Source organism: Hemicordylus capensis, chromosome 3 (assembly GCF_027244095.1).
Source record: "Hemicordylus capensis ecotype Gifberg chromosome 3, rHemCap1.1.pri, whole genome shotgun sequence".
NCBI classification, from domain to species: Eukaryota; Metazoa; Chordata; class Lepidosauria; order Squamata; family Cordylidae; genus Hemicordylus; species Hemicordylus capensis.
Genome location: NC_069659.1, coordinates 91,377,732 through 91,396,596, shown reverse-complemented (window position 1 = coordinate 91,396,596; position 18,865 = coordinate 91,377,732). Strand labels below are relative to the sequence as shown.

Here is an 18,865-nt window from a genome sequence, read left to right as displayed (position 1 = left end):
AATAGAAAATCAGAGACAAGCAGTCTCAACTAGAAAGGAAACCCACCCAAGAAGTGAGATCTCCAGCTGAAACCTGAGAAATCAATCTACTACAAAACCCAAAGCTAAAGAACACCAACATCATTTCCATGGAGAAATACCTTGTAAAATGTGGGAATATAGTTCCAAGTTCATCAATGATATCTTTAGATGGTTTTGGAAGCGGTGGCCTGTTTGTATCTTTAATATGGTCCAATCCCACAGAAGCTGCTGGTTCTTCTAGCTGGACATCTTGGTTATCTACTCCAGAGTCACCCACTGACTGGGGTAGACATACTTTATCTGAATGCAACTTTCTCTTGCATTCAGGAGGTGCTTCTCCCAAGTCTTCATTTCCAAATGAAGGCTTAGAACCTTGGTGGGATGTTTTATTTCCAGTATCCACACTAACTGTGGAGTGCTGAACACTGTTGTCTTTACTACTTGAAAATGTAGCAAACAAGTTAGGGGGCAGGTGTGGAACTGCAGCTGAATACATTACGATGGCTGGATCATTAATAGGTGGCCTCTCATGCATTGCCTAGGGGGAAAAATAGCACAAATAGAGTGGGTAATTTATTCAAACAGTCTTTTCAAATACTGTAATGCTTTTGCACTTCAGAGCCTGATATACTGATGTCTCCATGATAAAAATTCAAACAAAGCCACTATTACAATGTCATCTGCTTTCTCCAGGCAGTCAGTCATTCTCTACTTCACATACAGTATAATGATTTCCATAATTTTAAAAATTTATTTAATGCATTTCTATACCGCCCAAAATGCACGTTCTCTGGGCGGTTTATAATAGCATACTTACGGAGAGTAAAAATTTAACATAGATGTTAAGTTATACTTCCTTCCCCACAAACACTGTAAGCAGAACAGTGCCTAAAGTTTTCTGTCAAAGTATTTAAGGACATTACTGCCTTTCACCTTGTTGAAAAAGTTAATCAAGTGCTGCATCATCATAGCTCCCTTCACATTTCACCATCTCTAAGCCCTTCAATCAAATTTCTGTTGCTTTGCAGCAAAGGGGCAGCAACTTGGTTGACAAGCTGGAGGCAAGGAGATGGAGATAGGATTGCCCAAACATTTCATCACCCTTCAGCTCTTCAAGGCAGTGGCTTCAGGAACCAGCTCCTTGGGTTTCCTCACCACAGGAAGGACAATCCTGAAAGATGCCCCATTATCTGTACTGATGGTGAGAATCCAGTGGGCCATTAGTATTCCACAGAAAAACCTCATACAAACATGCATACAATTGTTAAGACACTTACTGACAATGGACCAGAAGGAAGCTGAAATTCTGCAATTTCCACTTTGGGAATACTATTTAGAACAATGCCATCTTTTACCATACAAATTCTCTCTTCAAACTGATTCTGCGGAAAGAACAAAAGGTTTAGATGCAATGGGGGACATGAGGAGGAAAATTACTCCAAATAGTTAAAAGTTTTATTGATGGTTATTTTAATTTGTTTTATATGATTTAAGCTTTTAATTGTGTTTTAATTTGCGCACTGCCCAGAGATTTTATATGGGGTAGTATACAAATGCGATAAACAAACAAACGAAATAAAGTAGAAGTATGGCAGACATACCTCCGTCTTTCTCATTTCTTCCTTGATATTAGAAATAAAGGACTCCCAAGAATCAATTTGTAACTTTGATTGAGGTACTGCTGAGTGGCTGAAAAATTTACAATTTTGTTTAGTTCCATGCCATTGTAACAGAGAACATAAGAACAGCCCTGCTGGATCAGGCCCAAGACCCATCTAGTCCAGCATCCTGTTTCACCCAGTGGCCTACCAGATGCTGCTGGGAGCCTACAGGCAGGAGCTGAGGGCAGGCCCTCTCTCCTGCTGTTACTCCCCTGCAACTGGGATTCAAGAGCTTCAAGAAAGATACCCAGGAATGAACAGTTTAGTAATTTAGTCTTCAGAAGATATTTGAATTTAATTGGTCACACCTCATTAATATATTAAATCTATATCATGGCACCTGGAACAAACACAGCAACCCAGTCTTGTCAGATGCACTGGGGTTTGTGACATTTAAAATATCTTCTCACCAAGAATCCTCAATCTACAGAAATGTTTGCGCACAGATGCAACATTCTAATAAGAATATCCAGAATGTTGGGGGCAGAATGTTGGGGGCAATATGCTAAATCATTGTAAACCGCTTAGAGAGCTCCGGCTATAAAGCGGTATATAAATGTAAGTGCTATTGCTATTGCTATCCTAAAGCTTCCTGGATAACTTACACTGAATTTTATGCCAGTAATTATTGTTAAGCAAAGTAAAAATTATTAGTTCAGAACACATTACTACTTTATTAAGAAAGCAGCATTAGTCAGTGCAAAATACTGATGATTCCTTTGAGGAAACTTCCAGCCAAACTGAAAAGCACGAATTCTAGCATTTACATTTGTTGTTAGCCATACCTGGACATGAACTTAAAATATTTAAGATTAGCTTCTTCATTTGTTGCTCTTCTGTGTAACTTATATAATTCCATGTCCTTCCAATTTTCAAGCACCGATACCTAAAATAAAATTTACTGAGATTAAAATCAAACCACCTAGTTGGATAAAAGAACTCACTCTCATGGATACAATTAACCCATGTCATTCCTATGAGTTTATCTGCCTGTAATACTGCCTTAAATGACATTTCAGTTCTCCAGATGTTGCTGTGCCCCATCCAAACCTCTGGGCTGCTATTCTGTTCCCCTGCAAGAAATCTGAAAGGTGATTTTATGTACAGAATTTATAGCTTATTATAGAATACTACCCAGCTCATCTCAACACAATGCATTGAATATAATCCATATTCAATTAGTACCATCCAGAGTGTACCACTGGTATAAGATACACCAGCAAAAGGAAAAACTTCCCTCACCAGCAACTCCCTATTGAAGTTCCCTGAGAAGCCATTAGTGAGGTGGAAACTTTTGGCAATGGCATGGGAAATGCGCAGGACACAGAGGGAGAGGGAATATCTAGAAACCATGAGGTGGGGACTGCTCTGCTCAGTTTCCAGTTATTCCTCCTTTCCACTGCAGCACCACAGGCTTTGCACTGGTACCATCAGAACTCTGGATACTACCGATTGTGAATTCAGATGATGTTAAGCTTATTGTAAATTATTGCAAACCAACCAAATAGCAGGCATTAGAATGCTATACTTTGCCCTTATAACAGGAAATAGGCTCTAATGGTGGCTTATATAAAATCCAAATGAAAACTAGAAGTCAGTTTTAAACACAAGAAAACGTTTTTAAGACAGCATGGAACAAGCCATAACCAAGAAGGAGAAGCAGATGAGATTGAAGTACAATCTGGATCATGATTTTTAAAAGGTGACAAACGGCTAGAAACCTCTTAGAGAGCTGGGTGTGACAGGACCTATTAATTCCTGTTTCTAGACCAGCCATCCTCAAGGAGTTTAGTATGGTGTACATGGGGAGAGTGACTGCGCCAGTGAGCTTCTCAGTCCAAGCAGGGAAATCAGGCCTCCCCAGCCCAGGCCCATACTAGATACCACACTATACCACACTGGCCCTCAGTGGTTTTTTGGCTGATAGTTCTTGGAGATGGCCACATTTGTGCTTAAGGAATATTCACTGAGAACTATTCCTTACTATGTTGTAATCAGGCAAATATATGAAAGGCAATTTATTTATTTCATGAATATTTTCAAATGGCAATCATTTCTAGACACACAGAAGAAACTGAAGGCAGAGGTCATACAAAAGGACCTTTTCCATTTGCAGTGTTCTGAGGCACACAGGATACTAACCAACAAAAACTATTTATGCTGAAGCACCACAGGATGCTTTGGAATAGTCACAGAGTTACGTTTTTCAGCGCAAAGCTTCTAAGCTGTGGTTGAAAGATTTTATAACTTTAAGGAGCCGTGGGAGAAGAGGATTTTGTAACTGTAGTGAAGAGTGGGAGTAGGCATTTGTGAGCAAGGTTCTAGCATAGCATGGTTTACCTCTGCTGCAACAGCTCGCTTAATACACTCTTGGTAGTCATTGTGGCTCTTCTTTATAAGCTCTTCCATTTTCACTTTCTCATTTTCAAACTTATTACTGTGGAGTCAATTCAAACACAGTTAAACACATGCTTGGAATAGACTTCAATTTTACTAAACAAGCAAGCATATTTTAGTTAGAGATGTGGGGCACTTATTTTTCTGTGGAAAATTTTCCATTTCTGAAGTATCTGCTTGGCTACTTGAAAAACCTTTGAGATAAAGTGAGTTTAAAAATATATATGTACAAATAGGTCAGACACCCCACTAAAGCAGATCACAATCCATCTAGCGCATCAGAAAAATATGTATAACATTTTTCAAAAGAAAAATGCAAGTTTTATGCAAATGAGGGGGAATTTGTATGGAAAGTATTCTGGAAGATTTTCCAATTCAAAATTTCCCAAGAAACCCACACCTCTGATTTCAGTTTTGATAAGTGTTCAAAGAACTTCACATACATTTTTTTCAAACTTACAAGGAATTTCAGTATTATCACTATGTTATACAGAAGGGCCGGGGATAGAGATTTGCCCACCACTCAGCAGCTAAGCTAAGCTGTGAACCAGATATTCATAGTGATCTAAGATACACATTCAACCAACACAGCTGTGCTCTCTCATCTGGACAGTTTGTTGTGTGTGTGTGTCAGCCCCCTCTCAATGTGTGGATGAATTCTCATATACATTAATAGCATTGGCAAGATAGATCCCAAAGTGTTCATAACAGTTGGAAAACATGATGTAAAAGCAGAGACATGGGAAGACAAGACTGTAATATTTTAGAATATTGTTTTTTAATTAATTGTCGTGTTTTTAAATATCTTTCTGTTCTTAACTAATGTTTTACTTTTGGTTTTATCTGGTTGTAAACTGCCCAGAGACGTAAGTTTTGGGTGGTATAGAAATACGCTAAATAAAATAAAATAAAATAAAACAAAACAAAACAAACAAACAAACATACATTCACGGCACTTTGATATATTGTTCCTGCATATTTGGCAGGACTGAATTAGTCAACAAAAAACTGCTTAACAAATATTTCACTTAGAAAAATAAATTACATACAGCAATAAATAGTCGTAGTTTAATTTGGACTAATCAAACATACTAGCTTAAAATGGATTTACAGGGTAAACAACCTTCTAAAATTTAGCAAGGAAACTGCCTGGACTGGTGCCTTACCTCCAAACATACCTTTAATAACTTGAATTCTGAGCATTCAAATGAGGGGTTTGTTTCCCTATATGGAAAGCCGTGATTTTCTAATGTCCAACTGAAAGACTGCTCAGTGAGGCAAGTTTAAACTTACCTGATCTCGAGAAATTCATCCAAATGTAGTTTATACTGCTTATCCTTCTCATCAATGGTCCTTGTATATCTGTTATAACATACACAGATGTCTCAGGAGAAACAAGGTTTATTCAGAACACAAGATTAGCTAACTACATTGCCCATACCCAATCCTTAAGATTTTGATGGCAGAGAATTTTTCTTTTCTGTCCAGATTACCAAGTCTAGAGATGTGCTATAAACTGCGGAATGTAACAGAGGACTTAACACAACAGAATGAAGAGTCAAACAAAGTGAAACTCCCATACATTTCATGAAGTCTGAATTATAGCTGTGTTTTTGTCAGGATATAAAATGGGGCCTGAAAACATTAAGGCTCAAGAATTATTAAAGTAAAATATTATTGGTGCATACTAGTACTTAGGATGATGTGCAAGGTGGAATGACAATTAAGTCTGCCTCTATACACACTGGCACTCACTGACATCCCGATTAGTGATGGACTAGTGCAATGAGAGAAGCTGCACGCACTTTAATGTCTACAGAGTGTGCAAAGTCATGGTGCTCCATGATATTGCGCAACATAATAAAAGCAAAATTAAAAGTCAACACTATTAAACATATATGGCTTTTTACCCAGGCTTTTACATGATCGTTTTCTACTGCAGCTTCTCTGTGTTTTTATTTGTTGTATTTGTTGTATTGTTTTTATGCCTGTTTTTATATGTTTTTATATTTTTAACATGATGTTTTTATTGTCTTTTTATTGTATGTTTTTAACTTTTGTAAACCACCTTGGGGTTATCTTTTTAACGAAAGGCGGTATATAAATGCAAAAATAAATAAATAAATAAATAAATAAATAGGAGAACAGGCCCTGCTGAAGGAGAATCAGCACAGCTTCTGCAAATGTAAATCTTGGCTTACTAACCTCTTTGAGTGTGTCAAAAAGCATGTGGATAGAGGTGGACCAGTTGACACTGTAAATTAGAACTTCATCAAACTGTATAATAGACTCATTAAAGGTTATTAAGTAAGCTTATCCCAGTCATGGGATAAGATGACAGGTTCATTTATGGATTGATAACTTGTTAAGGGACAGGAAACAGAGGGTAGGAACAGATAATTTTCACAATGGAGAGAAGAACGAACTGAGGTCCCCCAAGGATGTGTACGTGAACTGATGCTTTTCAATTTATTAATAAACGATCTAGAAAGTGGGGTAAGCAGCAAGGTGGGCAAATTTTCAGATAACACTCAACTATTTATAGGCCACCTCCAACCTTAAAGGCAGGATGCCTCTGAGTACCAGTTACAGGGGAGTAACAGCAGGAGAGAGGGCATGCCCTCAACTCCTGCCTGTAGGCTTCCAATGGCATCTGGTGGACCACTGTGTGAAACAGGATTCTGGACTAGATGGGCCTTGGATCAGAACCACCAGGGCTGTTATTATGTTCTATTTAGGGTAGTGAAATCCAAAGCAGATTGTGAGAAGCTCCAAAAAGGTATCTCCAAATTGGGTGAGTTGATAACAAAATGGCAAATGTAGTTCAATGAAAGTAAGTGTAATGTGATGCACATTGGGGCAAAAAATTAAATATATCCCAATTTCATATATGCACTGATGGGGTCTCAGTTGTCAGGGACTAACCAGGAGAGAGATCTTGTGGTCATGGTATGAAAGTGTCAACTCAGGGTGTAGCAGCTGTGAAAAAGGTAAATTCCATGCTAGGGATCATTGTGAAGGGGTCTGAAGATAAAACTGCTACTATTATAATATCATTATGGTGATATTATATTTGATATAATATCAAATCTATGATGGGCTTTGGTTGACCTTTTTTGCACCTTTTCAAGGTCCATAATATCCTTTTTCAGATACAGTGACCAGAACTACACACAGTATTCCAAGTGCAGTGGGGTTCACTGTATCTGTAAAGGGATATTGCCTCTCTTGCAAAATAAATGTGCAATCTCTCTCTCTCTCTCTCTCTCTCTCACACACACACACACACACACTCACTCCTACACCTTCACACAGCATATTTGTGTGCACAATTTCCACTCTTTAAAAGTTTAAACATCATTTTAAAAAAAAGGATAGACCAATCTGCTTCAAATTAAATATACAGAGCTCTCCCATTCTGCCCTACTTGTTCCCAATATCAAAATCCTAGGCCAAGCCATTCCAGGAGATCTAAAGGGTTGGGATGAAAAGTGGGGTGCTTCAACCTTTTTTAATTAAGGCAAAGGGATTCCTCCACATGGGGGCAGAACAGGAACATAGGAAGCTGCCATATACCGAATCAGACCATAGGTCAATCTAGCTCAGTATTGTCTACACAGACTAGCAGTGGCTTCTCCAAGGCTGCAGGCAGGAATCTCTCTCAGCCCTATCTTGGAGAAGCCAGAGAGAGAACTTGGAACCTTCTGCTCTTCCCAGAGTGGCTAAATCCCCTGAGAAGAATATCTTACACTGCTCACACATCAAGTCAGGCAAGACCCTGCTTAGCTAAGGCGACATGTCATACTTGGTACGTCAAGACCAGCTCTCCTCTCAACCAGCTCCAACAATGATGGTTGGGGGTATGGGGCTTCAGTTCCAGAAGGTTTTGTAATTTTCTGTCATGAAAGAAGCCACTTATGTGACATTTTTTTGAAGTTTGTTCCCCCCCCCGCAATTATTTAAAACCAACTGATTGACCAATCTGCTTCAAATTAAATATTTAGAGCCCTCTTATCCTGTCCCAAATCTGTGTCAAGTATCAAAGCTCTAGGCCAAAACATCCTAGAAATACACAAAATGGGGGGATAACAAATCCCATATAATCCCAACCACACACCATCTGAATGGATCCAACAACAAGGCAGGCACAGCACACAAATAGGCAGTGGTGGGGAGAGCAGAGGGCTTGCACAAATCTGGGGTCAGCCAGCACTGGTCCCCTCCCTGCCCAGCTCAGCTCTCTGCTGCTAAGCAGCCTTCCATCCCATGCTGCTGAAGAGCCATGAGGCAGGCAGAGGAGCTAGCCCCACCCACCCGAACAGCTAGCCCCACCCACCCACTGAACAACTGATCAGTGGGCAGGGGGAGCAGCAGCCGCCTGCTGGGGGGCAGGGAGAGAATCTCTGGATAGCCAGCACCAGGCTGCTGGTGTGCTGGATGGGGAAGTGAGGCATTGCAGAACTCGTGCTGCGGGCTGCATGGGGAAGAGATTCTCACCACAGGTGGTGGACAGACATGCTGCTGGGGTCCTCCAGGGAAGTGGGGAGGGCGGGGCCTCATACTTGCTCCCTAAGGTCTGGGCCTAACACCTCTGTCCAAATGTGCAACAGTGTGTAAAGTTCTGATCACCATATCTCAAAAAGAAACATTGGTCCTACCGTGAAGGGTTCTTTCTCCTCTGAAGTAGGCGGTCACGGCTCACAATGGGTAATCTTCCGCTCCTTGCTCCAGATAGACAGGAAGTCTCAGGTGATTAGATAAGTGATGATCCGTCCCCTTCTCCCAGCATGCCCAGGTGCACTTCCCCAGTTCCGACTGTCGTGCCTCATGACGGGTAGTCCCCGCTCATGGTGCTATTTCTTGGCTTGTTTGCCTAGCTCACAGTGCTACGGGCTAGAGATCAGCATGCAAGGGGTGAAGGGCAGAGGACAGAATGCCTGAGACTTAGAATCGTTAGTACTGATATACAAGTCATTAGTGACGCCTCAATGAGTGCAGTATATTGATGAAAGTATGTGTCAGATCCACGGGTGGGCCGCGTGACCTCCTACTTCAGAGGAGAAAGAACCCTCCACGTTAGGGCCAGTATTTCTTTCTCCCTCGAAGTAGGTGGTCATGGCTCACAATGGGACCTACCAGAGCAGTACAGGTACCCGTGGGGGGGAAGTGGATCCTTCTCAGCTGTGCACCACTTGTTGCAGAATAATCCTCCCAAAGGCTGCCTGCTCTGCGACTAGAGAGTCAATTTTATAGTGGTTTAGAAAGGGAGAGGGGGATGACCACGTGGCTGCGCGGCAAATCTCCCCCAGTGGTGCCTGAGCTGTGAATGCCGAGGTAGCTGCACTGCGGGTGGACTGCGCTGTAATTCCCCGTGGCACTTGGATTGACAGGGCCTGATAGGCTGTGGCAATGCAAACCCTCAACCAGCGAGCCAGGGTAGTTTTGGAAGCCTTGGTCCCCAAGGACCTGGCATGGAAGGACATGAAAAGAGCCTCAGACCTTCTTAAGTCTTTGGTCCTTCAAATGTATATGCGCAGGGCCCTGCGCACATCTAGGGTGTGCCATTTACGCTCTAGTGGGTGCTTCGGGCTGGGACAGAATGACGGTAGCACCAGTACTTGGGAACGATGGAAGACCGAGTTGATCTTAGGTATGAAGGTAGGATCCAACTTAAGGACCACCGTGTCTGGCTGGAATATGCAGAGCTCCTTCCGAACCGAGAGTGCTCCCAGTTCTGACACCCTGCGTGCTGAGGTGATAGCTGCTAGGAAGAGAACTTTGTACGATAGGTATTTCAAGGGAATGGTCGACAGTGGTTCGAAGGGTTTGCGCGTGAGAGCGTTTAGGGCCTTATTGAGGTTCCATGAAGGGAAACGATGAACTGGAGGTGGAGAAAGATTGGTAGCCCCACGTAAAAAACATGACAAATGGGGGTGTAAACTCAGGCCACCTGTACCTTTAAGCTTGAGTACTGACACTAAGGCCGAAGCCTGCCGTCTTAGTGTACTGGGTCTTAGACCTTGATCTAGGCCTGCCTGGAGGAAGGCCAGAACCTGGGGAACCCTGGCCGAAGCTGGGTCGACTCTTTTATGCCTTGACCATCTGAGGAAGGCAGCCCAGGTTGTCTGATAAATTCTATTGGTGCTCTGGCACCTGGCAGCCAGAATTGTGTCCTGCACCGGCTTGGAGTATCCCTTGTTTGCTAATAGTGCGTGCCCAAGCTCCAGGCGTGAAGTTGGAGCCATGCCGGGTCTGGGTGGCGTAACAGCCCTTGGGACAGCAGGTCTGGCCGCAGGGGAACGGGCATTGGTTCCACCACTGAGAGCAGCACCAGATCGGCGAACCATGGACGCCTTGGCCAGAAGGGGGCCACCAGAATGAGCTGAGCTGCCCTCTGACGGACCCTCGCCACCACCCGAGGGATCAGTCCTATCGGTGGGAAGGCATACAGGAGACATTGTGGCCAAGGGGCATTCAGAGCGTCTGTGCCTTCTGCGAGGTGATGGAAGAACCTTGTGAAGAAGCGGGGTAGCTTGGTGTTCTCTGGGGACGCGAACAGATCCAGGCTGTTCTGAATTTGCCTGAAGACCTTGGGGTGGAGCGCCCACTCTGCTTGGTCCACTGTCTGGTGACTGAGCCAGTCTGCCTGGACACTGGAAATACTGCTCAGGTGTTCTGCCCTGATCGACTGCAGATGGGACTCTGCCCACAGGAATAGAGCGTACGACTCCTCCATTAGGAATCTGGACCTGGTTCCACCCTGTCGGTTCACGTGTGCCTTGGCAGTCATGTTGTAGGTACTGACCAACAAATGCTGCCCCTGTAAGACTCCCGAGAAGTGACGGAGGGCCAGTCTGATGGCCCTCAGTTCCAACCAGTTGATGCTGTGTTGGGCCTCCTCCGAAGTCCAGAGTCCCTGGGCTGTCTGCCCTTTGCAAAGGGCTCCCCATCCCAACAGGCTGGTGTCTGTAGTGATGGTGATCCTTTCGGGCTCCATTAGGAGGTCCCTCCTTTCCAGGTTCTGGGACAGCCACCAGCAAAGGGACTGCCGGACCTGACGTGGGAGTGGAATCAGTCGCCTTGTGCGGCTTGTGATATCGTCCTGGAAGGGTAGTAGCATCCACTGTAATGGATGTGCATGCCACCTTGCCCATGGCAGGCATTCGATGCATGCAATCATGGACCCCAGAACCTGAGCCAGTGTCATGACCTCCACCTGCGCTCGGCTTAGGAGCGGTTGGATCTGGTTGCAGTTTCTCTCTCCTGTCTACAGGGAGGTATATGGTGGCCGCCCTTGTGTCGAACCAGGCTCCCAAATGCTGAATGGTGTGGGACGGTTGGAACTGGCTCTTGGCCTCGTTCACAAGGAACCCATGGGATTGTAGTGACTGGCGGACCCTCAGGACGTCTGTGTTCGCCTGCTGAAGGGAGTGTGCTCGAATTAAAATGTCGTCTAGGTAAGCATGGACCGTGAGGCCCTTAAGCCTCATGTAGCCTAGGGATGTGCCTGAACCGGTTCGGAGGCCATGCTGGAGGCCTCCGAACCAGTCTGGTTCCGAGCCGGTCCGGCGGCTCGGCACGGAGGAAGGTTGTAGCTTTAAGGGCAGGGGGGTTAGTACGTACCCCCCCCGCGCGCCACTCTTCCCTCTCCGGCGCTGTGGTTTTTGTAAAAGTTTCTATGACGTGTACGGAGCATGCGCGCAGTGGCGACTGCACACACGCGCCGGAACGGGCGCATGCGTGTAGCGTACTTGAGCTCTGGAAGGCTAACGACGGGGCCAGGGGCGGCATGAAGGAACGCTGCCGCCCCAGAAACTTTTACAAAAACCACAGCGGCGGAGGGGGAAGAGCAGCGGGGGGTGGTGGTAAGTATTACCCCCCGCCCTTAAAGCTACAACCCCCCCGTGCCCATCCAGACTGGTTCGGAGACATGCACATCCCTAATGTGGCCCACCAAGGCGGCCAGCACCTTGGTGAAGACACGTGGGGCCGAAGAGAGCCCAAATGGTAGGTCCCTGTACTGGAAGTGTTTCCGGTTGTAGCAGAACCTTAGAAACCTCCTATGTGAAGGGACAATGGGTATGTGAAGGTATGCCTCCTTCAGGTCTATTGATGCCAGGTAGTCACTAGGTGCTACTGCTTCCCTGATAGAATGCAGGGACTCCATCCGGAAGCGTCGCTTCTGAATATAGCGGTTCAGCCGTCTGAGGTTTAGGACTGCCCGCTAGGTTCCATCCTTCTTGGGTACCAAGAACAAAATGGAGTAAATGCCACGCCCTAGTTCGTTCGAGGGTACAGGCTCTATGGCCCGAATCTGTAGCAGGTGGGCTAAGGCCTGTTCCATCTGTTGGCGTTTGATCTTGTTCCTGGCCCTCTAGAAACTGTTCCCGTGGAAAGGAGTTGAACTCCAGGCAGTCACCCGACTCCAGTGCATTTAAGACCCACCTGTCCTTTGTGGAGGCTGCCCACTTGGTGGTGAAGTGTTGCAGCCTGGCCTCATTGGCAAATAGTCAATTTTGCTTACGGTTTTGCCGTCCTCCCGTCTGGGGGGCGGAGAAGCGCTGTTGTTGCTGGCCTGACCTGTTTTTCTGGTGCCAGTGGTTACTGGATCCCCACTGGGGTTGTCCCTGAAATCGGTTCTGTCACTGGCCCCAGAAAGTGGTACCCTGCTTGTAGGGACGAAAGGAACGTCGGTTAAGACGAAACGATCTACATGAGTCTCTGCGGCCCGTGGGCATGGCCCTCTTTTTGTCCTGTATCTCTACCAGGACTTCATCTAGCGCCTCACCAAAAAGGTTGCCGCTGTTGAACGGTGTGGAGGCCAGGTTGGATTTAGATTTCGCATCCACCTGCCAGCTTTTGAGCCACAGTGATCTGCGCAGCACCACGTTAGCCGCCATTGCTCTAGAAGAGGCTTGAATAGAATCCAGGCTTGCATCTGCCATGAAGGCTGCAGCCTTTGCCAGTTTATTAAGGCCTTGTCTGAGTACAGTCTGGCCTGGCTCAAGCTTGGTAAGGGGGTCTTTCACCCACAAAACGGATGCGATGGCCGAGGCCCTGATGGAGCCAGCCGACGCCTCGTGGGCCTTACGTACGAGGGCATCCGCTTTCCTATCCTCAGGGCCTTTAAGTTGTTCATCCCCTTCCCTATTCACAATTGCCCCTGACACTAGAGCCACTATGGGTGGGTCTATTTGGGGCACTGCGATCTCTGCCATAGCCTCATCGGGGAGAACATAAAGCCTCTTGGGAAATGAACTTGTGTGTCTTATGGCTGTAGGATTAGCCCATTCGGCCCGCATGGTATTCCGGAAGAGTGACGGGAAGGGTACCACAGGGCGTTGGTGCCCCGCTACAGGAGAAACATCCAGTGCCAGCTGGCCTAATGTCTCCTGTGGCTCTGGCTGAGGGGCTGCAGTGTTAATGACCCTCTTGGCCTTGGATAGCATCACCTCATACATGTCCTGGGAGAACAATCTCAGGATGGGGCTCAGAATCTGGGGGTCTCCTCCTCCGAATGTTCCCCTTCTTCCTTATCAGACTCCTCGGGCTCACTGTGGTCCCCCGGATTAGGGGTTGGTGCTGAAGAGTGTCTACTGTTAGCCGGCGTGGGGATGTTTCCTTCCCCACCCACCCCCGCTTGGTTTGCTCTAATGCTTCGTCTGCCGGTATAGGTGGCTGCGCTCATGAAGTCCGATGGGGGCCGTTTGGCTGCGGCTGCCCCGGAGGCGGTCCCCGCAGGGGGGATGGCTGAAACAGAAATGGCCGTACTGGAAGCAGCCACGGCCGCCAAGGCAGAAACGGCCGAAAGCACGGGAGCGGCTGCAATGGCGGTGGACTCTCCCGAGGGGGCAGTCCGCTCAGTGAGGGGCCCTCCTTGGTTCGCCGTGGCTGTGGGCTCTGCCGAAGCGGCAGTCCCCAAGGTGAGGGCAATGGCGGGAGCCTCGGCCGAAATGGCAGAGGCGGCCGAAAAGGCAGCGGGCTCCTCAGCGGCTGCAGGCTCCCCAGTGGCGGCGGTCCGCCCAGCCCCAGCGGACATGGCAGTGATCAACGCCGCAGACGCGGCGGGGGGTGCAATGGAGGTGGCTGTAGCCGCCTCTCTGCCAATCGTCCTGCCAGGCAGGGGAGGGCAATTGGGGGGGAGTGGACCGGGAGGGGGGCTGAGGCCTCTCCCCAGGACAAGCCCGGTGTGGATGGGCATGGGGGGCGAGGGGGAGAGGGGACCCGCTCCCCCCATCCGGCCCGCCAACCACGCGTGTTCCCCGGTCTCCCAGCCGCCGCAGTGAATCGCTGCAGGCGGTCTGAACTAAAATCCTTTCACTCTGCCGCAGAGCAGGTAGAGTAGCCAGATTCCTCCCCACAACCTCGCTTTCATTTTTCTTCCCTTTGAGAGTTCTTTTTCCTCTTTCCCTGACCATGTGGTTCAGGGGAAGAGGCATAGCAGCACCTCTTATGAGGTTTTTTCTTTTTTTCCCTTGGGTCTTCCCCGGTGCTCTCTGAAAGGGATCCCTGTAGGGTATCCCCTGCCTGAGAAAGATCCATGTAAATGAAAGGAAAACTCACCAAAGAAGAGTAGAAAGGATGGTCCCGGGCAGGAGCCTGCCCAGGTGCGTCTATTCAGGAGCTAAGACAGGAAGGAACTGGGGAAGTGCACCTGGGCATGCTGGGAGAAGGGGACGGATCATCACCTATCTAATCACCTGAGACTTCCTGTCTATCTGGAGCAAGGAACGGAAGATTACCCATTGTGAGCCGTGACCTCCTACTTCGAGGGAGAAAGGATATTACAGCTTGAAAGGGTACAGAAGAGGTCAACCAGAATGATCAGAGGGCTACTCACGGCACATAAACTATGGAATTCTCTGCCACGGGATGTGGTGATGGCCATCACCTTGAACAGCTTTAGAAGGGGATTAGACAAATTCATGGACAAATCTACCATTAGCTACGAGTTTTTATGGCTTTATGATACCTTGGATGGCTTTATGCATAATGCCTCTGAATGCACAGTTGCGGGGGAGTAACAGCGGAAGAGGGGGCATGCCTTCATCTGCTGCTTGAATACTTCCCAGAGGCATCTGACTGGCCACTGGGAGGAACCAGATGCTGGATTAAAGCTTCTTACGTTCTTAAAAGAAGACCTTCTCTATGACATATATAAGATTGTGCTACTAGTCTGGAACAGAAGTCTCTTACTTTGCACAACATCACTGTACTATGTCTTTGCACTAGTGTGACCACAGCATGCAAGTGCAATACTAGTCTGGATGTAGGCTAACAGCACTAACAGCAGCAAAGACAAGAGAATATAGTGGAGATGGTTGGATGGCCTCATTAGCTTCATGAAATATTCATATACTGTAGCCCAATGATGGCACTGTAACATGGTGAGTCCAGGCCACCATAAATACGCCTATTTGCCCCACTGCCGTATGATTTATTTTTCCACAAGGTATGTTGGCTAAGGAGTTCACCCCAGCAGGACTAGAGTCCCATCTAGCAATAGCTGTCCACACACTTCCAGTAAAACCCACGTGGTTTCAGGTGAAATGGATGCTGCCCAACTTCTGGAGTCAGGCAAGTCTGAGCTTCCAATATCAACACTAGGTTAGGTTTTTGCAAACTGCCACAGAGGACACTATTCTTGCTTTTAGCCAGTGGAACATCATCTTATTAAGATGGCAGACAGTTTTAAAAGTTGCCAATTATAGCTTGGAAGTAGTAGAAGTGAAACGTGAGAAAATTTTGGAATTTCAGTATTCTATAGGTATCCCTTACTCCACTAACCAGTTTTTTAAAAGAATAAACTTACATTTCATTGGTTTCTGTTAGTTTTCTTACTTTATTCTTTCCCACTTTCAATCCGTCTTGGTTTTCTTTTTTCCCCTGTTGCCATCTTTTCACTTCCATTTCTAAATCTTGATGGAACCAATCTAGTTCTCTCTGAGAGAGCTATAAAGCAATTTTAAAAACAAAGACAAAAGATAGATAATTTATTGAAAGTGTTAGTATTCAAGCATCTAGACTATGAGTTACAAAACTATTTCCAATATTTTTTTAATACATGATTCTACATGTTTTAGAAGAGTAATGATTATCAGGACTATTTATATCCAGAGGCAGGTGGGTTGGGTAGGCTAGCTTAGGCTAGTGCATTAATATAGAGATATATCTCAACTAGTATTTTTAAGCCCGTTACAATAAGGGGCGCTAGCGTTCCCCCCCCCTTACCTCCCGTTCCCTCCGTCTATGCCCAGCGGGCCAGGCCCAATCCTCTCCCCGCCTCCACCGCCATTGGCCCCACTGCAGTATTTTGCGTTGTTGAGTCTGAGCCAGTGGCCGAGGGAGGTGGCGGCGGCGGCAGGGCCCAGGCGGGCTGCGAAGAAACGGATGTTGTGCAAGATTAAGGGCCAAATCGACCCATGTATTTGCCCCCGCGGCCGCCGCCGGCAACTGCCCGCCTGCCCTCCCAGCTGCTATTTGATCCAAAAACACCCCCCCCACACGTTTACGGGCCAAATCGGCCCATAGACTTGCCCCTGCGGCCACCGCCGCCGTCCGACCGACCGCCCTCCCAGCTGCCGAGACCTCCACAGCCCCGGGCCACGTCCTTTGCTCAATCACATTTGCTATTTAGAGAAGGAGAGAGGAGCTCGCATGCAGAGCTCCTCTCTTTTTGAAGCCTCTTCCCGAACTGGCGCTTTGGGCGCAAAGGACGCCTATTGCGTCCTTTGCGTCCATAGCGCCAGTTAGGGAAGAGAGTTTAAAGAGAGAGGAGCTCTGCATGCGAGCTCCTCTCTCCTTCTCTAAATAGCAAATGTGATCGAGCGAAGGACGTGGCCCGGGGCTGTAGAGGTCTTGTATGGGTAAGGAGGTCTCGGCAGCTGGGAGGGTGGGCGGGCAGCAGCGGCAGCTGCGGGGGGGCAAATGCATGGGCCAATTTGGCCCTTAAATGTGGGGGGGGGGTTAATAAAGGAGGACTTGGGGAGCTGGGAGGGCGGGCGGCGGCGGCAAATACATGGGCCGAATTGGCCCTTAATCTTAGACAACATGGCCGCTTGTGTCTGGGCGGCCGTATCTTTTTCGGCAGTTCTGAGCATGCGCTCCGCGCATGCCCAGAACTGCCGAAAAAGGCACGGGCGCACGGGATCACACACAGGGCTTTTATTATAGAGGGTGATTTCAGTAGAATATGCTTCCACAACAGAGCTTGGATTCAAAAGCTCCTTGTGTCCACTTTGACATGCTAGCTCAATTTCTACCAATTCCCATCTCCAACTGCTGCTCTCATGCCACATTTCATGACATTGTGGAGGATCCCCTGATCCTTCACCGAGAACTTTTTAATGGGGTGCCAGCAGGGATATGCATAAGCAATATTTATCAATTTTACCTTGTTTCCATCAATTCTCATTTTTAACTCATCTTCTAACATACTGGTTTCTTCAGAGCTTCGACTTTGAAGCTGTTCAAATTTTTCACTTGCTTCTTTAAGTTGTTCTTGTAGTACGTGATGCTCTTTTTCGATACGCAACAGATCGCCCTGAGGTAGCATAATTGTAAACGTTTACATGCTACGCCACTTAAGTTAGTTTGCATACCCAAAAGAAACTACTACTAATTTAGGACTGTTCATGTCTCCATAGTTCTCTTATATTTCAAAATACTGGACATTTAAAAAGTCACCCAAAGGAATATTGATTTCTCACAAAGGTAGCACAAAGTCTCAAAGAGCTTTTTCTACATAGGAGTTCATGTGCATAATAGCTACAAACTCAGAAAAGTACTGGATTCCATGTAATCTAGGATCTCCATGCCCCAGAAGCTAATACCCAAATTGGAAAACCAACTAGAACATACTACAAAAATGCGGATGACAGTGCATATAGGCAAAGCTCACAGGGAGTTAAGGCTGGGGAGTTTTTAGCAGCAGCATATCTTTTAGTTACCAGATTAGCTTCAATTCTGAAATAAGCCTTTGCTATTTCATTGAACCAACTGTAAACATTCACTTACTTGTTGAGTTTCATATGGATGGAGAGGCAAAGTATTAACTCCCTCATCTGTTAGCTCTTGATCTACCTAAAATATAGAGATTCAGAAACTGTTTCAACAGAAGCTAGTAACATGCCATAATTCAATGAGCAATGCATTTTTGAACAGGCATGAGTCTGATTACACAATGGGTTGTATACTATAGAGTGCTAACAGAGTGGGAGGGGGGCAGGTTGCTGACCTGTAACTGATGATCTGGGGGTGATCCATTGACATCTATGAGAATGGGTTCTGTGCCTGCTTCGGAACCTTGTGGGTGGAATGCTATAGCTCCCTTTGGCACCCATTCTCCATCTCACGCGCTTGGTGTGACTGTTATTTAAGGCAGGCGAGATGCCATTTTCTCCGGTTCCTGGACAAATGCTGATCATCCACAGTACGTTTAGGTAAGTTGAGTTCTCCTTGATCAATTTTTATCTTCTATACAACATACCTATTGACTACTGCAATGGGGAGGATTGTGGGTGTCTTACACATATCAACGGATTACCTCAGTTGCAACCTGTTTATTGGGTAAAATATTCCTCTTAGGGGAGGGGGCAGCTCTGGGAAGAGCACTAGCATCCTTGCATGCAGAAGGTTCTAAGGCATCTCCAAGATAGGACTGAGAGAGTCTCCTGCTTGCAACCTTGGAGAAGCTGCTGCCAGTCTGTGTAGACAGTACTGAGCTAGATGGACCAATGGTCTTACTCAGTAGATGGCAGCTTCTACCTGGATGTTCCTACCTGGAT

The 18,865-nt window shown here is 46.5% G+C and overlaps 1 protein-coding gene across 5 annotated transcripts in view; it reads right to left on the bottom strand.

Annotated features, from left to right (window-relative positions):
- Positions 1–18,865, bottom strand: part of TTC3 (tetratricopeptide repeat domain 3) — a 139,210-nt gene that overhangs the window by 8,252 nt on the left and 112,093 nt on the right. For all 5 annotated transcript variants that reach the window (XM_053306857.1, XM_053306856.1, XM_053306859.1 and 2 more), the window contains exons 34-42: positions 18,096–18,161; positions 17,473–17,622; positions 15,892–16,031; positions 5,373–5,441; positions 4,023–4,119; positions 2,468–2,568; positions 1,623–1,710; positions 1,299–1,403; positions 141–559 (exon numbers count right to left, since the gene is read on the bottom strand). In XM_053306857.1, coding sequence (XP_053162832.1) covers positions 141–559; positions 1,299–1,403; positions 1,623–1,710; positions 2,468–2,568; positions 4,023–4,119; positions 5,373–5,441; positions 15,892–16,031; positions 17,473–17,622; positions 18,096–18,161 — 1,235 coding nt within the window. The remainder of the gene's footprint in view (positions 1–140; positions 560–1,298; positions 1,404–1,622; positions 1,711–2,467; positions 2,569–4,022; positions 4,120–5,372; positions 5,442–15,891; positions 16,032–17,472; positions 17,623–18,095; positions 18,162–18,865) is intronic.